General features: G+C 37.5%; 1 protein-coding gene across 2 annotated transcripts in view; it reads left to right on the top strand.

The window, feature by feature from the left end:
* lrba (LPS-responsive vesicle trafficking, beach and anchor containing) overlaps positions 1 to 18,632 on the top strand; it is an 803,145-nt gene that overhangs the window by 27,130 nt on the left and 757,383 nt on the right. For both annotated transcript variants that reach the window (XM_072256051.1, XM_072256050.1), the window contains exons 2-6: positions 3,416 to 3,647; positions 4,213 to 4,313; positions 4,907 to 5,002; positions 12,131 to 12,252; positions 14,891 to 15,017. In XM_072256051.1, coding sequence (XP_072112152.1) covers positions 3,416 to 3,647; positions 4,213 to 4,313; positions 4,907 to 5,002; positions 12,131 to 12,252; positions 14,891 to 15,017 — 678 coding nt within the window. The remainder of the gene's footprint in view (positions 1 to 3,415; positions 3,648 to 4,212; positions 4,314 to 4,906; positions 5,003 to 12,130; positions 12,253 to 14,890; positions 15,018 to 18,632) is intronic.

The following is an 18,632-nucleotide window of genomic DNA, read 5'->3' as shown; positions in this document are numbered from 1 at the left end:
CATTTTCTTGCAGGAGTACTCAATAAATCAATAATGGAAAAATAAGCATAATAGAATCAATGAAACACCGCACCAACTTGGGTGTTCAACCAGTGGGTAAAAGACAACAAACTGCAAACACAAAAAGAAAGAAATAATAAATAAATAAACATTAAATATCAAGAACGTGAGATGAAGAGTCCTTGAAAATGAGCCCACTGGTTCTGGGAACATTTCAATGACAGGGCAGGTGGTGGTTCAAAAGCCTGATGGTTGTGTGGTAGTAGTTATAGAAACATGGAAAACCTCCAACACAATACAAGCTCTTCGCCCTACAATGCTCTGCCAAACATGTACTTACTTTAGAAATTGCCTAGGGTTACCCATAGCCCTCTGTTTTTCTAAGCTCCATGTACCTATCCAGGAGTCTCTTAAAAGACCCTATTGTATCCGCCTCCACCACCGTCGCCGGCAGCCCATTCCAAACGCTCACTACTCTCTGCATTAAAAAAAACTTACCCCTGACATCTCCTCTGTACCTACTTCCAAACACCTTAAAACTGTGCCCTCTCATATTAGCCATTTCAGCCCTGGGAGAAAGCCTCTGACTATCCACATGATTAATACCTCTCATCATCTCTTATCAGGTCACCTCTTATCCTCTGTCACTCCAAGGAGAAAAGGCCAAGTTCACCCAACCTATTTGCATAAAGCATGCTCCCCAATCCAGGCAACATCCTTGTAAATCCCCTCTGCATCCTGTAGTTTCTACATCCTGCAGTGAGGTGACCAGAACTGAGCACTGTACTCCCAAGTGGGGTCTGACCAGGATCCTGTATAGCTATAACATTACCTCTTGGCTCCTAAACTCAATCCCACAGTTGATGAAGGCCAATGCACTGTATGCCTTCTTAACCACAGAGTCAACCTGAACCTGGTGATGTAGGTCTTGAGGCTTCTGTATCACCTTCCTAAAGGTAGTAGCGAGAAGAGTGCATGTTTGGGTGGCAAGGTGGGTAGGTCCCTGATGAAAGATGCTGCTTCCCTGTGACAGCTTTTCATGTAGGTGTTCGCTATGGTGGGGAGAGCTTTACCTGTGATAATCTGGGCCTTGTCCACTACTTTTGTAGGATTTTAAATTCAAGGGCATTGGTGTTTCCATACCAGACTGTGATGAATCCAGCCAATATTCTCTCCCCTACATCTATAGAAGTTTGTCAAAGTATTAGATGTCATGCTGAATCTTCACAACCTCTTAAGGAATAGCTGCACAGTTGTGCTTTCTTCCTAATTGCATTTGCATGCTGGGCCCAGGAAGGTCTTCCAAAGTGATAACACTGCTCCAAAGAGGATAGCTGAAGTTTGCTCCATATATCCTCATAAGACTTACCTTGTAAGAATTACAAAGGTAGGTGTGTAAAAAGGGCCTGAAGGATCTTTGGAGATCTGAGTCACCCCAACCACAAACTGTTCCAGCTGCTACCGTCTGGGAGACGGTATTGCAGCATAATAGCCAGGACCAACAGGCTCCGGGACAGCTTCTTCCACCAGGCCATCAGACTGATTAATTCATGCCGATGCAACTGTATTTCTATGTTATATTGACTGTCCTGTTGTACATAATTTATTATAAATTATGATTGTACATTTAGACAGAGATGTAACGTAAAGATTTTTACTCTTGTACATGAAGGATGTAAGTAATAAAGTCAATTCAATTCAATTCTTTACTGGGCAGCATCCTAATATATTTCCTCCGCACCCTCTCAGATGTACCCCTGAATACATCTGTTCCCAGTTTACAGCTCCAAGTTCCTGCCTAATAGCATCATAATTCATCCTGTCCCAATGAAGTACTTTCCAATATTGTCTGCTCCTATCCCTGTCTAAAGTTCTGTGAAAACTTGGGGAGCGTGGTCACTGTCTCCAAAACGTTTTCGCAGATGTGTATAATGGAAATGTGGCAGTTGCTTAAGGAGCACTTGTATGGGGCTCTGGATAGGTTTGTCACATCGAGGCGTGGAAAGGATGCCAGATTGAGAGATCTGTCACCTAACCAGGTTCATTGTCAAGTAATGGATCCAGAATGTCCTCTCCTCCATTCGGACTGTCTGCATATTGTGTCAAGAACCCTTCCTGGACACACCAAACAAATTCTGCCCCATCTAAATCTTTTGTTTTTACTAAGGAGGTGCCAATTAATATTAGGGAAATTAAAATTTGATATGTTTCCAAAGCCCTCCTCTCAATCTGCTGTTTGTCTTTGTTGCTATTGGGGAGATCTGTTGAATAGTCCCAACAGAGTGATTGCTCCCTTCCTGTGTCTGACTTCAGGTCCTGATGAAAGGTCTGTCTGAAAAGTTGACTATTTATTCCTCTTCGTGGATGCTGCCTGATTTGCCGAGTTCCTCCAGCATTTTGTGTATGTTGCTTATGAGAGGGGGAGTGCAATGGCAATTACTTTGTGTACAAGGATTAACAATAAGGGGTGATTTAATTGAAATGTACATCTTCCTTGTGGGGCTTGATGTTGACAATATTTCCATTGGCTGGGGTGCTGAGAACCGGGGGTCACATTCCTAAAATAAGGAGGAGGCTTTCTTTTCAATTCACGTAGGCTGCAGTGACTCATTTGTTGACAATGTTTAGAATTGGACCGATAGATTTTTGGATACTGAAGGAGTCTTGGTTTAGTGCATTGTGGTGCTGAGCTAAAAGATCCTCCAGCTTAGACAGATATATTTACTCTTTCCTGAAATATATATTCTTATTGCATAACCCATGCCTATCATTGGATATCTTCATCAATTGTAATATAATTTGTTTCTTTTTAATGTAAGCATCTGTTTAGATGCCTTAAATCTTGAAATTTTAATGCTTTGGAAAAGAAAAAGGCAAAGAATGAATCACATTTTTCATTGTGCTGTAGTTTCTCAGACTGTTTTCGGTAGAATAAAGCTGATCCTCTAGTTTCAGATTGTTTGGAAATCCTGATCTTCCAAAATGTGGCTGACTCCAGTGTGGAATGTGAGCTGGGTTCAGAATGTAAGTGGTGAGTGTGGCCAGGATTAGGGAATACCAGGGACCAGGAATGAAGAGAGGGTTTGTGGCATAACAGGGTGAAAAGTGTCTAAATATTTCTCACTCTAAATTCACAGGATTTTTTGGAAAAATTTGTATTACTAATTTGTAACATTTAAAAAAAAAACACACAAAAATGTGTTCAGATATTAATAGGAGTGGTGTCTGATATTCCGGGAAATCTTCTGTCCCAAGTCTGCTGCTTTAATGGAATTTTATCAAATATGATTTCATTTTAACAAGTAAGATTTATAGCATACAAATAGATAGTATAAAAACAGGTATGCTTAATTTTTATTAATGATATTTCTCATGAAAGTTGGATTGTATAGTATATTCTCTTTTTATTTTGAAGCTTGTAGGGGGACAGTTTGATTTGGAGATGAATTTTATCATCCAAGAAGTGGAAAGTGTTTGCTGCATGGTGGAACTATTGGACAGTTGTGATGTGACCTGCCAGGCTGAAGTTTGGAGCATATTCATTGCTATTCTGAAAAAAAGTGTTCGCAATCTACAGGCCTGCACAGATGCCGGTTTGATTGAACTTGTTCTGGAGAGAATTGATCGTGCTAATAATATGATAGCAGGTAAGATTTACTTTTTGTGATGTTCTATTTCAAAATGTCAACTGACCTGTTGAGGTAAGAAATTAAGATTCTTATTAAAATTTCAAATGATTCACTTAGCTTGTTGTATCTAATGCTTTATTCTCTTTATAAACAGGTGACTACCACCTCTGATAGATTAGCCATATTTTTTGCGTGGTGTTCTGAAATAAATATCTTTATGATTTAAACGGTTGAATATTTTAGCAAAGGAAGAGTTTTTTTTAGCATAAATGTCTTTGTTAGTAGTTGAATAAACAAGTTTTGTTTGGAAAAATTGTGTATAATGAGGTTGTAAATAACCAGTTTTGACATAAAACTGCCTTGTGACAAAATATGTTCCAGCGTGTTCCAGCATTGTTCTTGTCTTCATTAGTACACATTTGGTTGCTCCTCCTTTGCTGTTTCATAGGTTCACCAGAGTAATTGACTTTACTGGGAGTTAATAAATCCATTAAATATTTTTCACATATTTTTCTTTCAATATAAATTTATATTGCATGTTTGAACATTTTTTTAAAAAACGAATTTATCCTATTACTTACAGATTTGCTGGTTGATATGCTGGGAGTGCTGGCTAGCTACAATATTAGTGTCCGTGAACTGAAACTACTAGTCAGCAAAGTGCAAGGAGAAAAAGGACAATGGGTAATTTCCAGCTCTTTTTAATTGATTTTTAAGAATGGTCAAAAGCTGTAACTTTGGTTAGATGAAAATGGGTTAAAACTTCGTGACAAGGACATTCAGAAACATTTGTAGTTTTTGGAATCAATTAAAATTTTGACAGTTAATTTAACAGAAAATTGATCACTTAAAGCCTTTATTATTTTAGTGCAAAATATGAAGATATGAAAACAATTTTAAAGGAGTGCTCTTCTGTCCTGAAGGGGATTTCAGCAAATTGTGCTTTACCTCTAGGTTCCCTGTTTAGTGGCTGAACTTTTGATAATATGCAGAATATCAGTGCAGCGAATAGTTGTGCACTTAATTGAGGCTAGGTTTTTTTTTTGAACAATGGTGGTAATTGATGGAAGTTACTGATTTGAGAATAAAGCTCATTAGGTTTCTTTAATGCAATTTTTGAAAATTTCACATTGACCTTAACTATTGTAATTACTGAGCTTGGGCACTTAAGACAAAATGTTGAAAGCTTTCTTAACGCATGGATGTAGATAGTATTATGGTTTAGTGTTTTTATAAATTTTTGTCAACTATTTTCTTTTTAATAACTTTCTTTGCAGCCGCTACATGCAGTGAAACTGTTGACCATTTTCAATCACGTTCCACCGAAGCCAGGTCCAGATGCATTCTTCAGCTTTCCTGGGAAGAGTGCTGCAGTAAGTGTTAGGAGTTCAATTCAGAATTTGCATGCACAGTTAGTTATTACTTGAAAGATACTCTACTTTTGTTATAAGAAAGCTGTTTCCCTCCTGATATTGGTGAGCAATAATACATTAAATGAAAATTACTTTTGCGAAGATTAGTTATACTTTTTAATTAAATGTTGTTTCTCTGGAAAGTTGACATGTTTTATTCTCAGGATTTCTGAAAATTAACTTCAGAAGTGCACAAGTTCAGCAGTATATTTTAAGTAGACCGGGTAAATTATTTTTAAAATGAAATTTTATTCTGGAATTACTTTGCCTGCAATAAATATAATGATTATTCAATTTGCTTTCTGAATTGTTTTTTATAGTCCTAATTTATAACTACGTTTTAGGAAAATTGATTTAAAAATTGAGTTTTACTAAGGATTTAAAATGTTGCAGATTGTTAAACTGAAAAGCAGCTATATTGTTTTCTATTAACTCATCAGGTGATCAGGTCAGAGGTTATGAAAGTGATTTTTCACAATTTTAGCATTCAACTTGGATTTTAGAATTGTGCATTAATAATTCGTAGAAGTTTTGCAATCAAAACTGGTTTGTTTCAAAATGTATTGATTTTAAGCTGTTTACAAAAACAAAATGCAAGAGGATGGCCCATGCCCCCAATAGAATTGCTGTGTTTGTTGCCAAGCATTTATTCAACTCTGATAATTTAAATTTGGGAAATGATCTGTAAAATCTGAGGGCTATCAAGTTAAGTATCAAAAGTGGCAGGTTTGTGTATGAACAATGTGTCCTTTTGTCCACTTTTGGTATCTTTAGTGTCCAGTGAAAGCAACTGTATACTGAGTTTTTGCTTTCCAGTTTAACTTTAGTAGGAACCTAATCATAGTATTGTTGGCAACACTTCCTTTCAATATTCATAAATAACCTATGCATTGGTCTGCCAGTGAATAATGGCTAAAGGATAGGCGTGCATTATATTTACAGGAAGGGGCCAATGAATTGACAGTGTCATAGTGCCATGACAACACTTCTGTCAAGGTCAGCCAAACACAAGATCTGGCCATTGACTTCTGGAAATGGGTTGGTGTCTATGCTTCTGTCCACATCTTCATGTTTTTGGGAATGAGCATTACCGAAAGCCTGTCCTGGTCCAACCACATGGACACCACAGCCAAGAATGCTCACCATCACTTTTATTTTCTCAGGGCGCTAAAGAAATTTGGCATGTTCCCATGGTCCCTTACGAATTTTTATCGACGCACTGTTGAAAATATCCTGTCTGAATGCATCATGGCTTGGTAATGCAACTGCTCTGTCTGTGACTAAGAAAATACAGAGTTGTGTACACAATTCACATCATGGAAACAAACCACCCCTCTATGGAGACTGTACTTCTGGTTGCCTCAGTGAAATAGCCAGCATTATCAATGACCCCATGCACCCCAGACATTTTCACTTCTCTACCTCCTATCAGCCAAAAGATACAAAAGCCTGCAAGTACTTACCAGCAAGCCCAAGGACAGCTTCTACCCTGTTCTTATAAGATTCTCTAGTACAATTAGATGGACTTGAGCTCACAATCCACTATCTTATTGTCTACTTGTACTGCATTTTGTTATACTTTTATTCTACATTCTGTTACTGGTTTTCCTTGTACTACCTTAATGCATTGTGCAATAAATTGATCTTTGTGAACAGTATGCTTTTCACTGTACATACTTTGTACATGTGACATAAAGCAATTGAAATTCCAATTTCTGTACTTTTTAAACCATTAAGGAACTAAGTCAAGAAACAATGAGCTACTTGTCACTATAGGTGTGCTGAGGCAGTTTAGCATGCACAGATACTTCTCAGAGTATCCTCATCCATGTGGCTCAGCTTCTCACTGTTTTATTCCGTAAATCTACTCACCATCACTGCTGCATTTGTGCTGACAGTACTTGTCATATTAATGATACTTATATGATTTTACTTCTCAGTAAATGGATTGCCACCAGCCTTAACTAGCAGGAAGCAATGGCGTGCCCATTCCATTTTCCTTTTTTCTCTTCTTGCTTCTCCCTTTTCAGAATCATCGTAAGGTTCCTTCTGTCCTAACCTTTCACCTCACTGCTCTCTGCATTCATTCTGTTTATCAACTTCCCCTGTCCTTTCTGCATTCTGATTTCTGTGCAATACCCTACTTTTTTACCTTTCCTTTTTCAGCTATCCAGGATCTCAATTGTTGTTTACAGCTGGAGCAGCAACTTTGTACTACATTCAATGTTGTCTTTAGACATATTAGATATATTAGAATCTTCTAAACTCTGCAATTGTGCAAATAATTTCAGGGAATGATCTTGCCAAGACTTAATTCCAAGAAACAATATGTTGTTAAAACAGAACACCCCAGTGGGAACCGAGAGAGAGTATTCATCAGAACTAGAAAATGCTAGAGATGATAAATGCTGTAAGGAAAGGAGTGGAGGAAAACATAAGGCAATGCCTGTTTTTGAGTCTTGAGCATTTTTGCAGTAAAACTCAATAACTGTACTTGTCTTCCAATTGTACATTACAGGAAATGGTCTGCTAACTGCATGTTAACCTCTAGATCCACCTTTTTTTAAATTTTAGCTGTCTCATTATCTGCAATTTTTATTATCCTACATTTAGGTCATTTAGACTCTCTTGGTTATCACCTGATTACAATCAACTTTTTCCCCTCCTTTCTTTGTCTCTACCTTTATTAATTCTAGCTCTTTTGCATTGTGATGAAAGCTTATTTGCCTGAAATTCTGATAGTGTCTCTGTAGAGAAATTGCTTGTCCTGCTATTTTTGGACTTGGTTTTTTTCCTGTTTTAAGTCTTTAGGGGAGCTACTGAGGTTGATTTATTATTTCTCTCTCTTCCTCAAATCCCAGTTCCATAATTTATAATCTATGCCTGTAGTATTTATTATTGCTGTTACTGAGAATAGTTTCCGCTTGTTTAGTCTCTGCTAATCTCTGTACCCTGCGGTCCCCTATAATCAGGTAAATTGTGCCAGCCATTTCCATTCTAGTGGCATCGATAACAAATGCATTACTGAAACCTCATTTTACTGGTTGGTCGTAAACGGTTGTCTACACTGTCTATCTGTGGCCACTGTTCTTGCATTCTCTGGTTATGCCACTCAAAATGTTTTTTTTTGCAGATGATGGTTATAAAATGACTTTACCTATGGCCAAAGACTTGAAAATCCTCTTCTTCATTATTCTTTCTGATTCTAGGATCTGGTTTAGTTTGCTTTCATTCTCCATTCTATTTCAAGCTGCTTTTTGTTACTGTCTTTGAATTCCTAATCACAGATGTTGTAATGAAACACTTTCACTCTTACCATATCCATCAACATCCACTTCTCATCTCACAGCATCTACAGGAGATTATACCTTTTCGCTTTGCATCATCTAAGGAGCCATACACCTTGCAGATGAAACTATGATTCACTTCTACAGATTCAATATACTGCATCTAGTACTTTCGATATGGTTCTTTTACGTGGGAGAAACCAAATGCAGATTCGATGTTTGCTTTGTAATTTGCTCTCATTCAGTTGCAAAAATGGCCATGTGTGTCCAGTTGCCCATTACTTTTAAATCTTCATTGCATTGCCATTCTAACCTTTCCATTGTGGTTTCTTGCACTGTACTAAATAACCCCAAAGTAAGTTTCCAGCATTCTCATATTTTAAATGCCTAGCAAACTCAGTGTTTTATATCTCCCAATTCTAACTTTTTTTTTTAACCTCCCCTGTCCTTATTTTTTTTAATCTCCAGGCAAATACAATGCAATTAATGATGCTTCAACATGCTCTCTGCAGTGACCACTATCATTTACATCGTTTAGTCTTTTTCTTGTTCTCTAAATTATTGCAGGCATTTTTTTTCCATAACTCCCTTTTCTGTGAAACCCAAATCATTGTCTCTCTTTTTTTGTGAATTCTGATCAAGGTTCATTGCTTGGAAGCATTTAAAGTTGTTTCTCTCATATTAGATGCTGCGTGACTATTGAGCATTACCAGCACTTTATGTTCCAGTTCAATTTTTTACAGAGAACAAATCATGAATCACTTATTAATCTGTTTTAATGACTGCTGATAAGCAGCTGTAGTAGGGACTAGGATGCTGTGCTATTGAGGACAGTTATTAAAATCACCCTGTCCTGGTTTCTAGGTCTTGTGGCAGTGAAGTTAATCTATGCTCTGAAACCAGCTTTGAAAATGATTTGAAATGTCTGTGCACTATATTCCAGGAGTGTAGAAGTTTTTGAAAGAATTATTCATCTGTTGATCACATTTTAAGCAAATTAATCCAACAATTTTGCAATCTCAATTTTTAATCATCAAGAAATGGTTGTGCTTAGTTGTACTTAGTGCAACTAAAATATGTTTCATATCTGTAGTGTTTGCTTTCTTATGTCAACTCATTCATGGACTAAGAATATCACAAGCAAATATAACATTACTTTCAAATCACTGTAGAATTTAGGTCCCCTGTATATGTTTGGACCAAGGCTCTGTTAAAATCTGGACCTACTCAGCAGTTATTGGTGAGTAAGAACAGATTAACTGTTGGGGTTATTTGCAGACATTTTTAACCATTCTCGGCTTTAATCTGAGGTTCCTACCTTCTTTAAGAAGATCACTTGCATCCTGGTACTGAAGAAGAACAAGGTTACATGCCTTAATGACTGCTGCTCAGAACTCCATTATCAAATACTTTGAGAGGTTGATCAAGGCATGCATTAACTCTGGCCTCCAAGGCAACCTTGGCCCACTGCAATTCACCTACCACTGAAACAGGTCCACAGTGGATGACATTTCCCTGGTCCTACAATTATTTCTGGAGCCATCTGCGTGATAGTGGCAATTATGTTAGACTATTTTTTAATTGACTACAACTCTACCTTCAATGCTATAAGTACAAGTAAACTCATCACCAAATCATCGAGACCTGGGAGTCAGCATCTCCCTCTGCAACTGGATCCTCATCTTCCTGACCAACAGACCTGCTTTTATAAGACCTCTAGTATGATGAGATGGACTCTTGACCTCACAATGTACCTTTTTATTTACCTTGCACCTTATTGTCTGTTTTGTATTTTCTCTGTTAGAGTTTATTCTGCATTGTTACTTTTTTCACTTTGTTGTACCTCAGTGCACTTAGTAATGAATTGATCTGTATGAACAATAAGTAAGACAAGCTGTTCTCTACCTTGAGTATGTGACCATAATAAACCAATTTTAATTCTGATGTTAAAGAACTGCTTGAAGGCACTTGATGACATCTTCCATCATGATGGAATAGAGTAACTGAGGAGGTTGGTAACAGAGCTTGTCTCAGGAGTGTTATTGTTGGGACATTGCCATTATACTGGTTGCCTTGGGATAGTAGCCAACATAATAAAGGATTACTCCCATCCTGGACATGCACTCTTCTAGTCACTCTCATCAGGCATAAGATATAAAAGTTTGAAAACTACACCATCGGACTCAAGGATAGTGTCTGTTCTGTTATAAGATTTTTAAATAGACCTCCGTATAATAAAGATGAACTCCTGTCCTCACAGTCTACCTCATCATGGCCCTTGCACCTTATTGCTTACCTGCACTGTGCTTTCTCTGTACTATTCTGTATTGCTTTTCCATTGTACGACCTTGATACAATTTTTTATTGAAATTATCTATATGAAGTTGTACACTATAATTTGGTGCAGGTGACAATAATAAACCAGTTGCCAATTATGGCTGGAGGTGAGCTGGTGTGAAGGGCCATTTTTTTCAGCATGTTAGCTTAGGATGCTGTGTAGCCTTTTCTATAATGTTCCCAGCTACTTTTTAAAAAAAAAAAAATAAATTGCAGGGAGTGATTTGAGATCGCTGAAGACAAGCTTTTATGTTTGCAAGACCCACAGGCTGTTTTGCCTGAAGATTGCTGGAATGTTTCAGCTTTATCATATTTCATCATTGATGGGGATTCTCTTGGAGATGCTGCCTTATGTTAGCTGTTTAATTGTACACTGAAGAGTAGATATGGCTGGGCTATAGAGCTTTGATCTGTGTGATTGTTTGATTCTATTTGTATGGTCTTTTGCTATTTGTGCTTGTAGTCCTATATTCTATCTATAACCATGACATGTCAATTTTAGGTGCTGTATTGCTCCCATCATGTCCTTCTACCTTGTAGAACGAGGGTTAATTCCTGCCATGATCGTAATGGAATGATACCTTGCCTTGAGGCCACAAATTGAGATGGAATCCATTTCTGCTGATAACCCAAAGTTCTTCATATTCGTTCAGATTTGAGCTGTTGGATTTCTTTTGAATCTTTAACCTTTCTTGACCTAACGTCTTAATTTTCTTCTTGAACTTAAACATGCTTGTTTTGATGCTAGATTTTGTGCAGCCTCTTCATGGAAATTATTAGGAATGTGGCAATTTGATTACAATTCTGCATTGAGCAAATGGTATTTGAACACTACATTAAATGTTTTGGTTTGTACTTTTTTAATCTAGATGGGAGTTTTCCATTCACTCAAGAACTGAGTCATTACTGCTTTTAATGATCACTGCTTATAGTGTTTAGGAGGTATTTACAAATTTAAATTGTGGTTCTGGTCAGCTCCTGGATTTTATCTAAGGATGGAAAGTGAAGCAATTGCAACCTACAAACTTACTGATATTTTTGGAACTTAGTTGGCTATTTGCTCGTTTTTAAGAACATTGTCCAGTTTGAATGCTTTCATGCACAATTACTTGTTGACCAATTTACAGAATATGCAAATGCTTCCTCCCCCTCCCAGAAAACAATGTTTCATCCTTGTGACGAGGTAACAAATAGGCTTTGTGTAGTTACAACATAATTTTGATTTACAATTTCTTATTGACAACCAGATTATTCTTTTAAAGTAAAGATGAAATATTTGGGAACAAGTTTACTTAGAACTTTAACCATAGCAGTGTACTTTTGGATGCAAGAAAATAAGAAACTGGTCCCATGTTCTTCCTTTGTGATGAAGACTAATGTGTGACAATGAATAACTGAGGAGAAAGTACAATACCAACCAGAATGCAGCAAGAAAGAACTTATGGATTGATTTTGTTTGTTTCAGGCTATAGCTCTACCTCCAATTGCTAAATGGCCTTACCAGAATGGTTTCACTTTTCACACCTGGCTCAGAATGGATCCTTTAAATAATATCAATGTTGATAAAGACAAACCTTATTTATACTGGTAAGTGTATAGAAATATAAATTTCATTTCTACTGATATTTCTTATTGCTTATTTAGTACATGGCTATATGTAGTGATGCAAAATAACCAGAAAGTAACTTGTTTTATGTAAAAAAAAAATCCATGTTAGAACAGGAGTTTTCAGAAAATGTAAAACAAATAAAAATACCAAGAGGTTTTCGGTGTTGTCTTTGGAACTTTGTGTTCAATTTCAATTCTGTAGGCCTGACAAAAAATTCTTTATATTTGTGAAAACATAAATGAAGTTGAATAAGGAAGACTAGCTGTACGTCTGTACATTGTGCATAGCTATTTTTGAAGTGGAGTTTTTAATTAGCTCTATGCAAGTTTGCAACATTGAAGTCCTTAAGTATGTTATCTTGTTCATAGCTGGAATTGTTGCAGTTGAACAGCCTTTCTAAACCTTTTTGCCCTGGAGGAACCCTTGAAATAATTTTCAGGACTCGGGGAAACCCCAAAAATAATTATCAAAGCTCCTTCGAGTAGAGAATGAACTTTTAATCAACCTTTCTTGAAATTAACCTTTCTTTCCCTTTCATAAATTTTAAAAACTCATAAGGCAAACATAATAGATTAACTATTTGAGAGTGAAACCTTTTTAGTTTCCCATTCTGCATCTTGTCCTTGCATTTTACCCACTATAATTTTACGTGCTGGCATTATTAGATTCTCTCCAACTGTGTGACTTTTCCTTTTCTGGGTAATAAGTTCTGCTTCTAGCTAACTGTACTGACTGTAACTTTATTAACAAAAACTTTACTCTGTTCATTTTGAGATTCCAATAGCTGTTTAAAATAATCAGCACTTTATTACGCATTATATGGCTGTGATTTGTAGTTAATTGTCTTTCAGTTTTGCTGGAGCCATTACTACATATGTAAGTTGTTTGTCATAGAGTAAACAGAATGGAATTGGACAACTTGGATCACCAGTCTATTGATAAGAAGCTTTCATTGTAAATTGGACTCTTTTGTGTCCATTACTACACTAGTGCAGTGAGATGATTCAGAAGATTGTAATTCTTCATCATTAACCTTATCAGAATTGTTTGTAGGCCTTGGACTAGAATCCTTCTCTTTTATCTCGCACATTTTCACAGATCGCCACAATGGACCATCAAACATGTCTGTAAAACATGAGTTAATAAGATATAAAAAAGAGCAGCATAATAAATAACTAAATGAGAAAAACACAAAAAAAACCTCATCAGCCTACTGTCCTTTCTTCCATGCAATACAGTTCTCACCAATTATTAGCCTACTGTCCTCCCCTCCATGTAATACAGCGCTCACCAATTATCAATGGCCTCCCCTATCTTGTGTCAAAAACTGAGAATGGACTCAACCCAATAAACACGGTCCTACTGCTGACTGATATACTGTGCTGGGAGACCTTAACAGACTGCTAATGGGGCTGCTTGGTCACTGCCCGCCACTGTGAGTATTGGATTCGTGCATTATGTGAAGTTCAAAAAAAGCTTTTTTTAATCCTGATCTCTCGTGGAATCTCTAGCAACCTGTCATGGAACCCCGGTTGAGAAACCCTGCTCTAGAAAGTAATGTCAAATCATGTCTGACATAGGTACTACACTGCCTTAATAGAGTAGGATGAGCTATTTATAGCTTCAGTAACCTCTGGTTGTAGTATTCAGTGTACTTGCATTTTTGGAGCATGCAAAGCTAATCACATTGCTTTAATTTTATCTAGATTACTCTGTAGTTTCCACTTAAGATATCGTGTCTCAACATATAGGGGCGTGGACCAAATTAGGGCTAATGGAACTACCTTAGAAGGTAACCTTGGTCAGCATGGAATAAGAGATGGGAGAAGAATTAGGCCATTATATTCCTCCTAATACCCATTCGCCTGCCGTTTCCCAATAATCTTTTATGTCCTTACAAATCAAGAGTCCATCAACCTCTGCCTTAAATATACCCAATGAGTTGTACTCCAGAGTTGGAATGAACCTAGTGGTTTTTAAAAGATGACTAATAATGCAGTAACAGTCTCTTTAGCTATATTTGAGAAACCACCCCTAGAAGTGCTTTGGAACCTGGTTTAGCTATGTACCTAGATTTATTTTCAGAGGTCAGTGTCTGTGAATGTCTCTGATTTTCACAAACAGAGAAAGGTTGGAGTTCACATGGAATGATGGTGATGGGAATAAGTTTGAGATGTCAGCCATTGTATGAGTGAAGTAATTTGACATATTGTTTTGGTCTCTCTGAAACAAGTTATACACTGCTATTCTGGAGCAACCTGAAGGAGATTGAAGCATTTGATATCCTAGTTATGTTACTGCTCCCCTTTGAAAATATGACAGCTTTGTTTGACTCATTGCTGTTCTTGGGGGATTGTTAATGGTTGGGTGGAAGAAAAAAAATCCATTTTATTTTCCACTTTAAAAATAGTTCATTGTCAGAACTATATCAGTGGTTTACACCCACCCTCTTGCACCAGTGTTTTGCAAAAGTGTGATGTTTGGTTCACTGTACTGTAGGAAATCTACCATTTGCTTGGATCTCGTCATTTAAATATTTAGTTTTTCTGATGTTTCTAGGGGAATTGATAATTGATGCTGCAATTACTTCATTAAGATGCTTATTTCTTCCACTAGCTTCCGTACCAATAAAGGTCTTGGATATTCTTCTCATTTTGTTGGTGGTTGTCTAATTGTGACATCAATAAAATCAAAAGGAAAAGGATTTCAGCACTGTGTAAAATATGACTTCAAGCCACAAAAGGCAAGTATTCACTATTTGATATCCTTTTAGGTTACGATGTGAAAATTTTATTTTTAAGGGATCAGTTTTAAGTTGCTTAATCTCCTTGTGTGAATAAATTATCTATAAACCTAAAAATATTTTTCTGATATTTGTTATTGTTTTAACATAACTTGTTACCCACTTAAAACATTTGATTTAAGTTGGAAGTGTTGCAAACTTTGCAATATCATTGAGATAACTGCATCACATAAGGTAGCGTTGATGGCTCAACTCTGGCTGTAAACAAGAAAGAGATGAGGACAGAAATTAAGATGGAAATAAAAAGCAAAGTTGTGAGGGGCCCGTGTTTTCATGCCCATGACAACGAATTTGAAGTAAGCAGGTCTATATCTCTACAGTGAAATAATATTGAAATGCTGAAGGAAGTTAAAAAGACAAGCCTAAAAGCATAAATGCAAAATGCTGGAACCATTCAGTAGGTCATGCAGTATCTGTGGATGGGATCATTCATATTTTTGGTTTGCATCCTGGAATTCTGGAAAGAGGAAAAAACAAATTATTTTTAGATAGCATAGAGGGTCCGGAAGTGACTGCCACGTGGCAGTTAGCAATCCTGATGCAATGCCTTTCCCTCTACAGCTGCGCTCAACCCACTGAGTTCCTCCAGCTTGCATTTTTGTTCCAGATTTCAGTGTCTGTAGTCTCTTCTCTCCAGTGAACAGTTAAGGTCAGGTTAAATTACTTTGTCTGTGTAATTTGTTGCTAACTGCAAAGTATGGGACATCCTGGACCCAGCTGGCAAAAAGAAAAATTGAGTTAAAGTAATGATGAGGGGCAGAAACAGCCAGTTCTGTTACAAATTGAAAGAGTAAGTTGTCGAAAGTTGTAGAATTTGATACTGAGTTCATCAGGTTGCAGTGTGCCTAAATGGAAGATGTTGCTCAATCTTGCATTCCTGTAGGGGACACAGTGCGATCATGATGAAAAGTGGCAGGCAGCAAGAAACTTGTCTTTCCTGCAGGTTTGGTGATCACTTTGCAGAACACTAATCTCAAATTTTCCAATGTGGAGGAGGCAACATAGTGAACATTGAATGCACTGCACTAGATTGTAAGAAGTGCAAGTGAATCACTGCTGCATCAGAATCATGTTTATTTTTGCTGACTTGTATAAAATAACATTCGTTTTGCAGCAGCTGTACTGTGCAAAGATATAGTTATTTTAAATTGCCAAAAATATGTAAGAAAAAGGAGTAATATGAAAGGACAGGTGTTATACCTCCTCTGTGGGAGGTAGGGACAGAAGAGCAGACCAGGAAGTGACATAAGATTCCATTCAAAATGCTGAAAGGGGTTGGAAAGGAATGTGCCTGGTGAAGGAATATTGGAGCTCAGAAGTTGAAAAGGATGATCTGTTGATGTGGAGGCTGATGAGATGGAAGTTAAGGACCAGGGGAGAGGGGCTGGGAGCAGATGTGCAGGAAACTGGATATGTTGATTATAACTGAAAGATGTATGTCTAAGCATGTGGAGCACTCAGAACTAGGTAGATGAATTAACTTCACAAATGGACGTAAGAAGGTATCGTATTTTTGCAATTATAGAGACATTGCTGTAGGGTGATTAGGGATGGGACCTGAATATCTTGGGGTACTTGTTATTCAGGCAAAAGGGTGGAATTGCAGTGTTTTAAAAAAGATTAACTCAAAGCACGTGGCCAAGTGGTTAAGGCATTCGACTAGCGACCTGAAGGTCATGAGTTTGAGCCCCAGCCGAGGCAGCGTGTTGTGTCCTTGAGCAAGGCACTTAACCACACATTGTTCTGCGACGACACTGGTGCCAAGCTGTATGGGTCCTAATGCCCTTCCCTTGGATAACATCGGTGTCATGGAGAGGGGAGACTTGCTGCATGGGCAACTGCTGGTCTTCCATATAACCTTGCCCAGGCCTGCGCCCTGGAGAGTGAAGACTTTCCAGGCACAGATCCATGGTCTCGCAAGATTAATGGATGCCTTTATATAATTCAAAGAACTGTGTGGAATCTGGATCTCAGGGTCAGAAACTGTTGGTGGAGGGTGTGTATAGATCCCCATACAATATTACCAATGTAAGTGATGAAACTAAATGAGAAATAAGTGAAACATGTGATAAGTGTACAACTATAATAATAGGTGACTTCAATCTTCATGTAAATCAGACAAACCAAATGAGAAATAATAATGCAGAGAAGGAATTTCCTGTGTACTCTTTGTGGCTTTTTTCATCAGTACTTTCAGAATTCTACATGAGGGCAGACCATACTTAAGTGGGTATTATGTAATGAGAAGAGTAATAAGTAATCTGTTTTATGGGATCCCTACGAGAAGAGCGACTATCGCATAATTAAAATTGTTCACTAAGGTGGGGGGAGAGAGAGAGAGAGAGTTGCTTTTTGAGATCAAGCCCTGGCTAATAGTGAAAACTATGAAGTTATGAGGACAGATTGGCTGTGATAAGGTAGAGAATGTTACAAGACTAATTGTAAATATCAGGGGATGAATTACAATGACTATTTATTATTGGCTGGTGCAAAAAATAAAACTGGAAGAGTGACTTAACTGACTCAGGAAAAAAAACAGACACAACAATAGAAAATAGGAGCAGGGATAAGTTAACTGGCCTGTAAAGCCTGTTCTGCCATTCAATGTGATCATGGCTGATTTGTTACGTGCCTCAGATCCTTTTCTGTGTCAATTCCCCAAACTCAATTCACTGGATCCACCTCCTCTTTAAATTTCTTTGGTGGTCCATCTGCACAAACCTGCAGGGTAGTGAATTCCACAGATTTGCCATCCCTTAAGTGTGTTGGGTCATCTGAGGATCAATAAAAAAATTGGTAAACCTGAGGATTGTGAACAGTTATCAATTCAGCAGAAGAGGACAAAGAAATTGATTAAATGGAAAACAGGATACAAGACCATAAGATATAGGAGTAGAATTAGGACATTCACCCATCAAGTCTGCTTTGCCATTTGATCATTGCTTATTTATTATTCCTTCTCAACCCCATTCTTGTACCTTTCACTCTCTTAGCATAGCGGTTCTGCTTTCCTCCCACAGTCCAAAGATGTATTGGTAAGTAGGTTAATTGGTCATTGTAAATCGTCCTGAGATTAAGTTAGGGTTAATCAGATTTATCGGGGGTTGCTGGGCATCATTAAATAAATAATAAAGTACTTATCAGCCTCTAAATATATCAATGACTTGGCTACCACAGTAGTCTCCAACAATGAGTTTCACAGATTCACTAGCCCCTGGCTAAAGAAGTTCCTCCTCATCTTTGTTCTAAAGCAATATCCTTTTATTCTGAGGCTGTGCCCTCTGGCCAAGACTCTTCCACTATTCCTTACCACATTCACTCTTTACAGCCCTTTCAATATTTGGTAGGTTTCAATGAGATTTCCCCCACCCCAACCCACCCATCCTTCTAAGCTCCAGTGAGTTCAGGCCAAGAGCTGTCAAACACTGCTCATTTGTTAACCTTTTCATTTTCAGGATAATTTGCATAAATCTACTCTACACTCTAATGCCAGCACGCCCCCTTAGACATGAGCTCAACACTACTCATAATACCTCTAATATGGCTATACTAACG

Source organism: Mobula birostris, chromosome 4 (genome assembly GCF_030028105.1).
Source record: "Mobula birostris isolate sMobBir1 chromosome 4, sMobBir1.hap1, whole genome shotgun sequence".
NCBI classification, from domain to species: domain Eukaryota; kingdom Metazoa; phylum Chordata; class Chondrichthyes; order Myliobatiformes; family Myliobatidae; genus Mobula; species Mobula birostris.
This window is presented reverse-complemented; position numbering and strand designations above follow the sequence as displayed.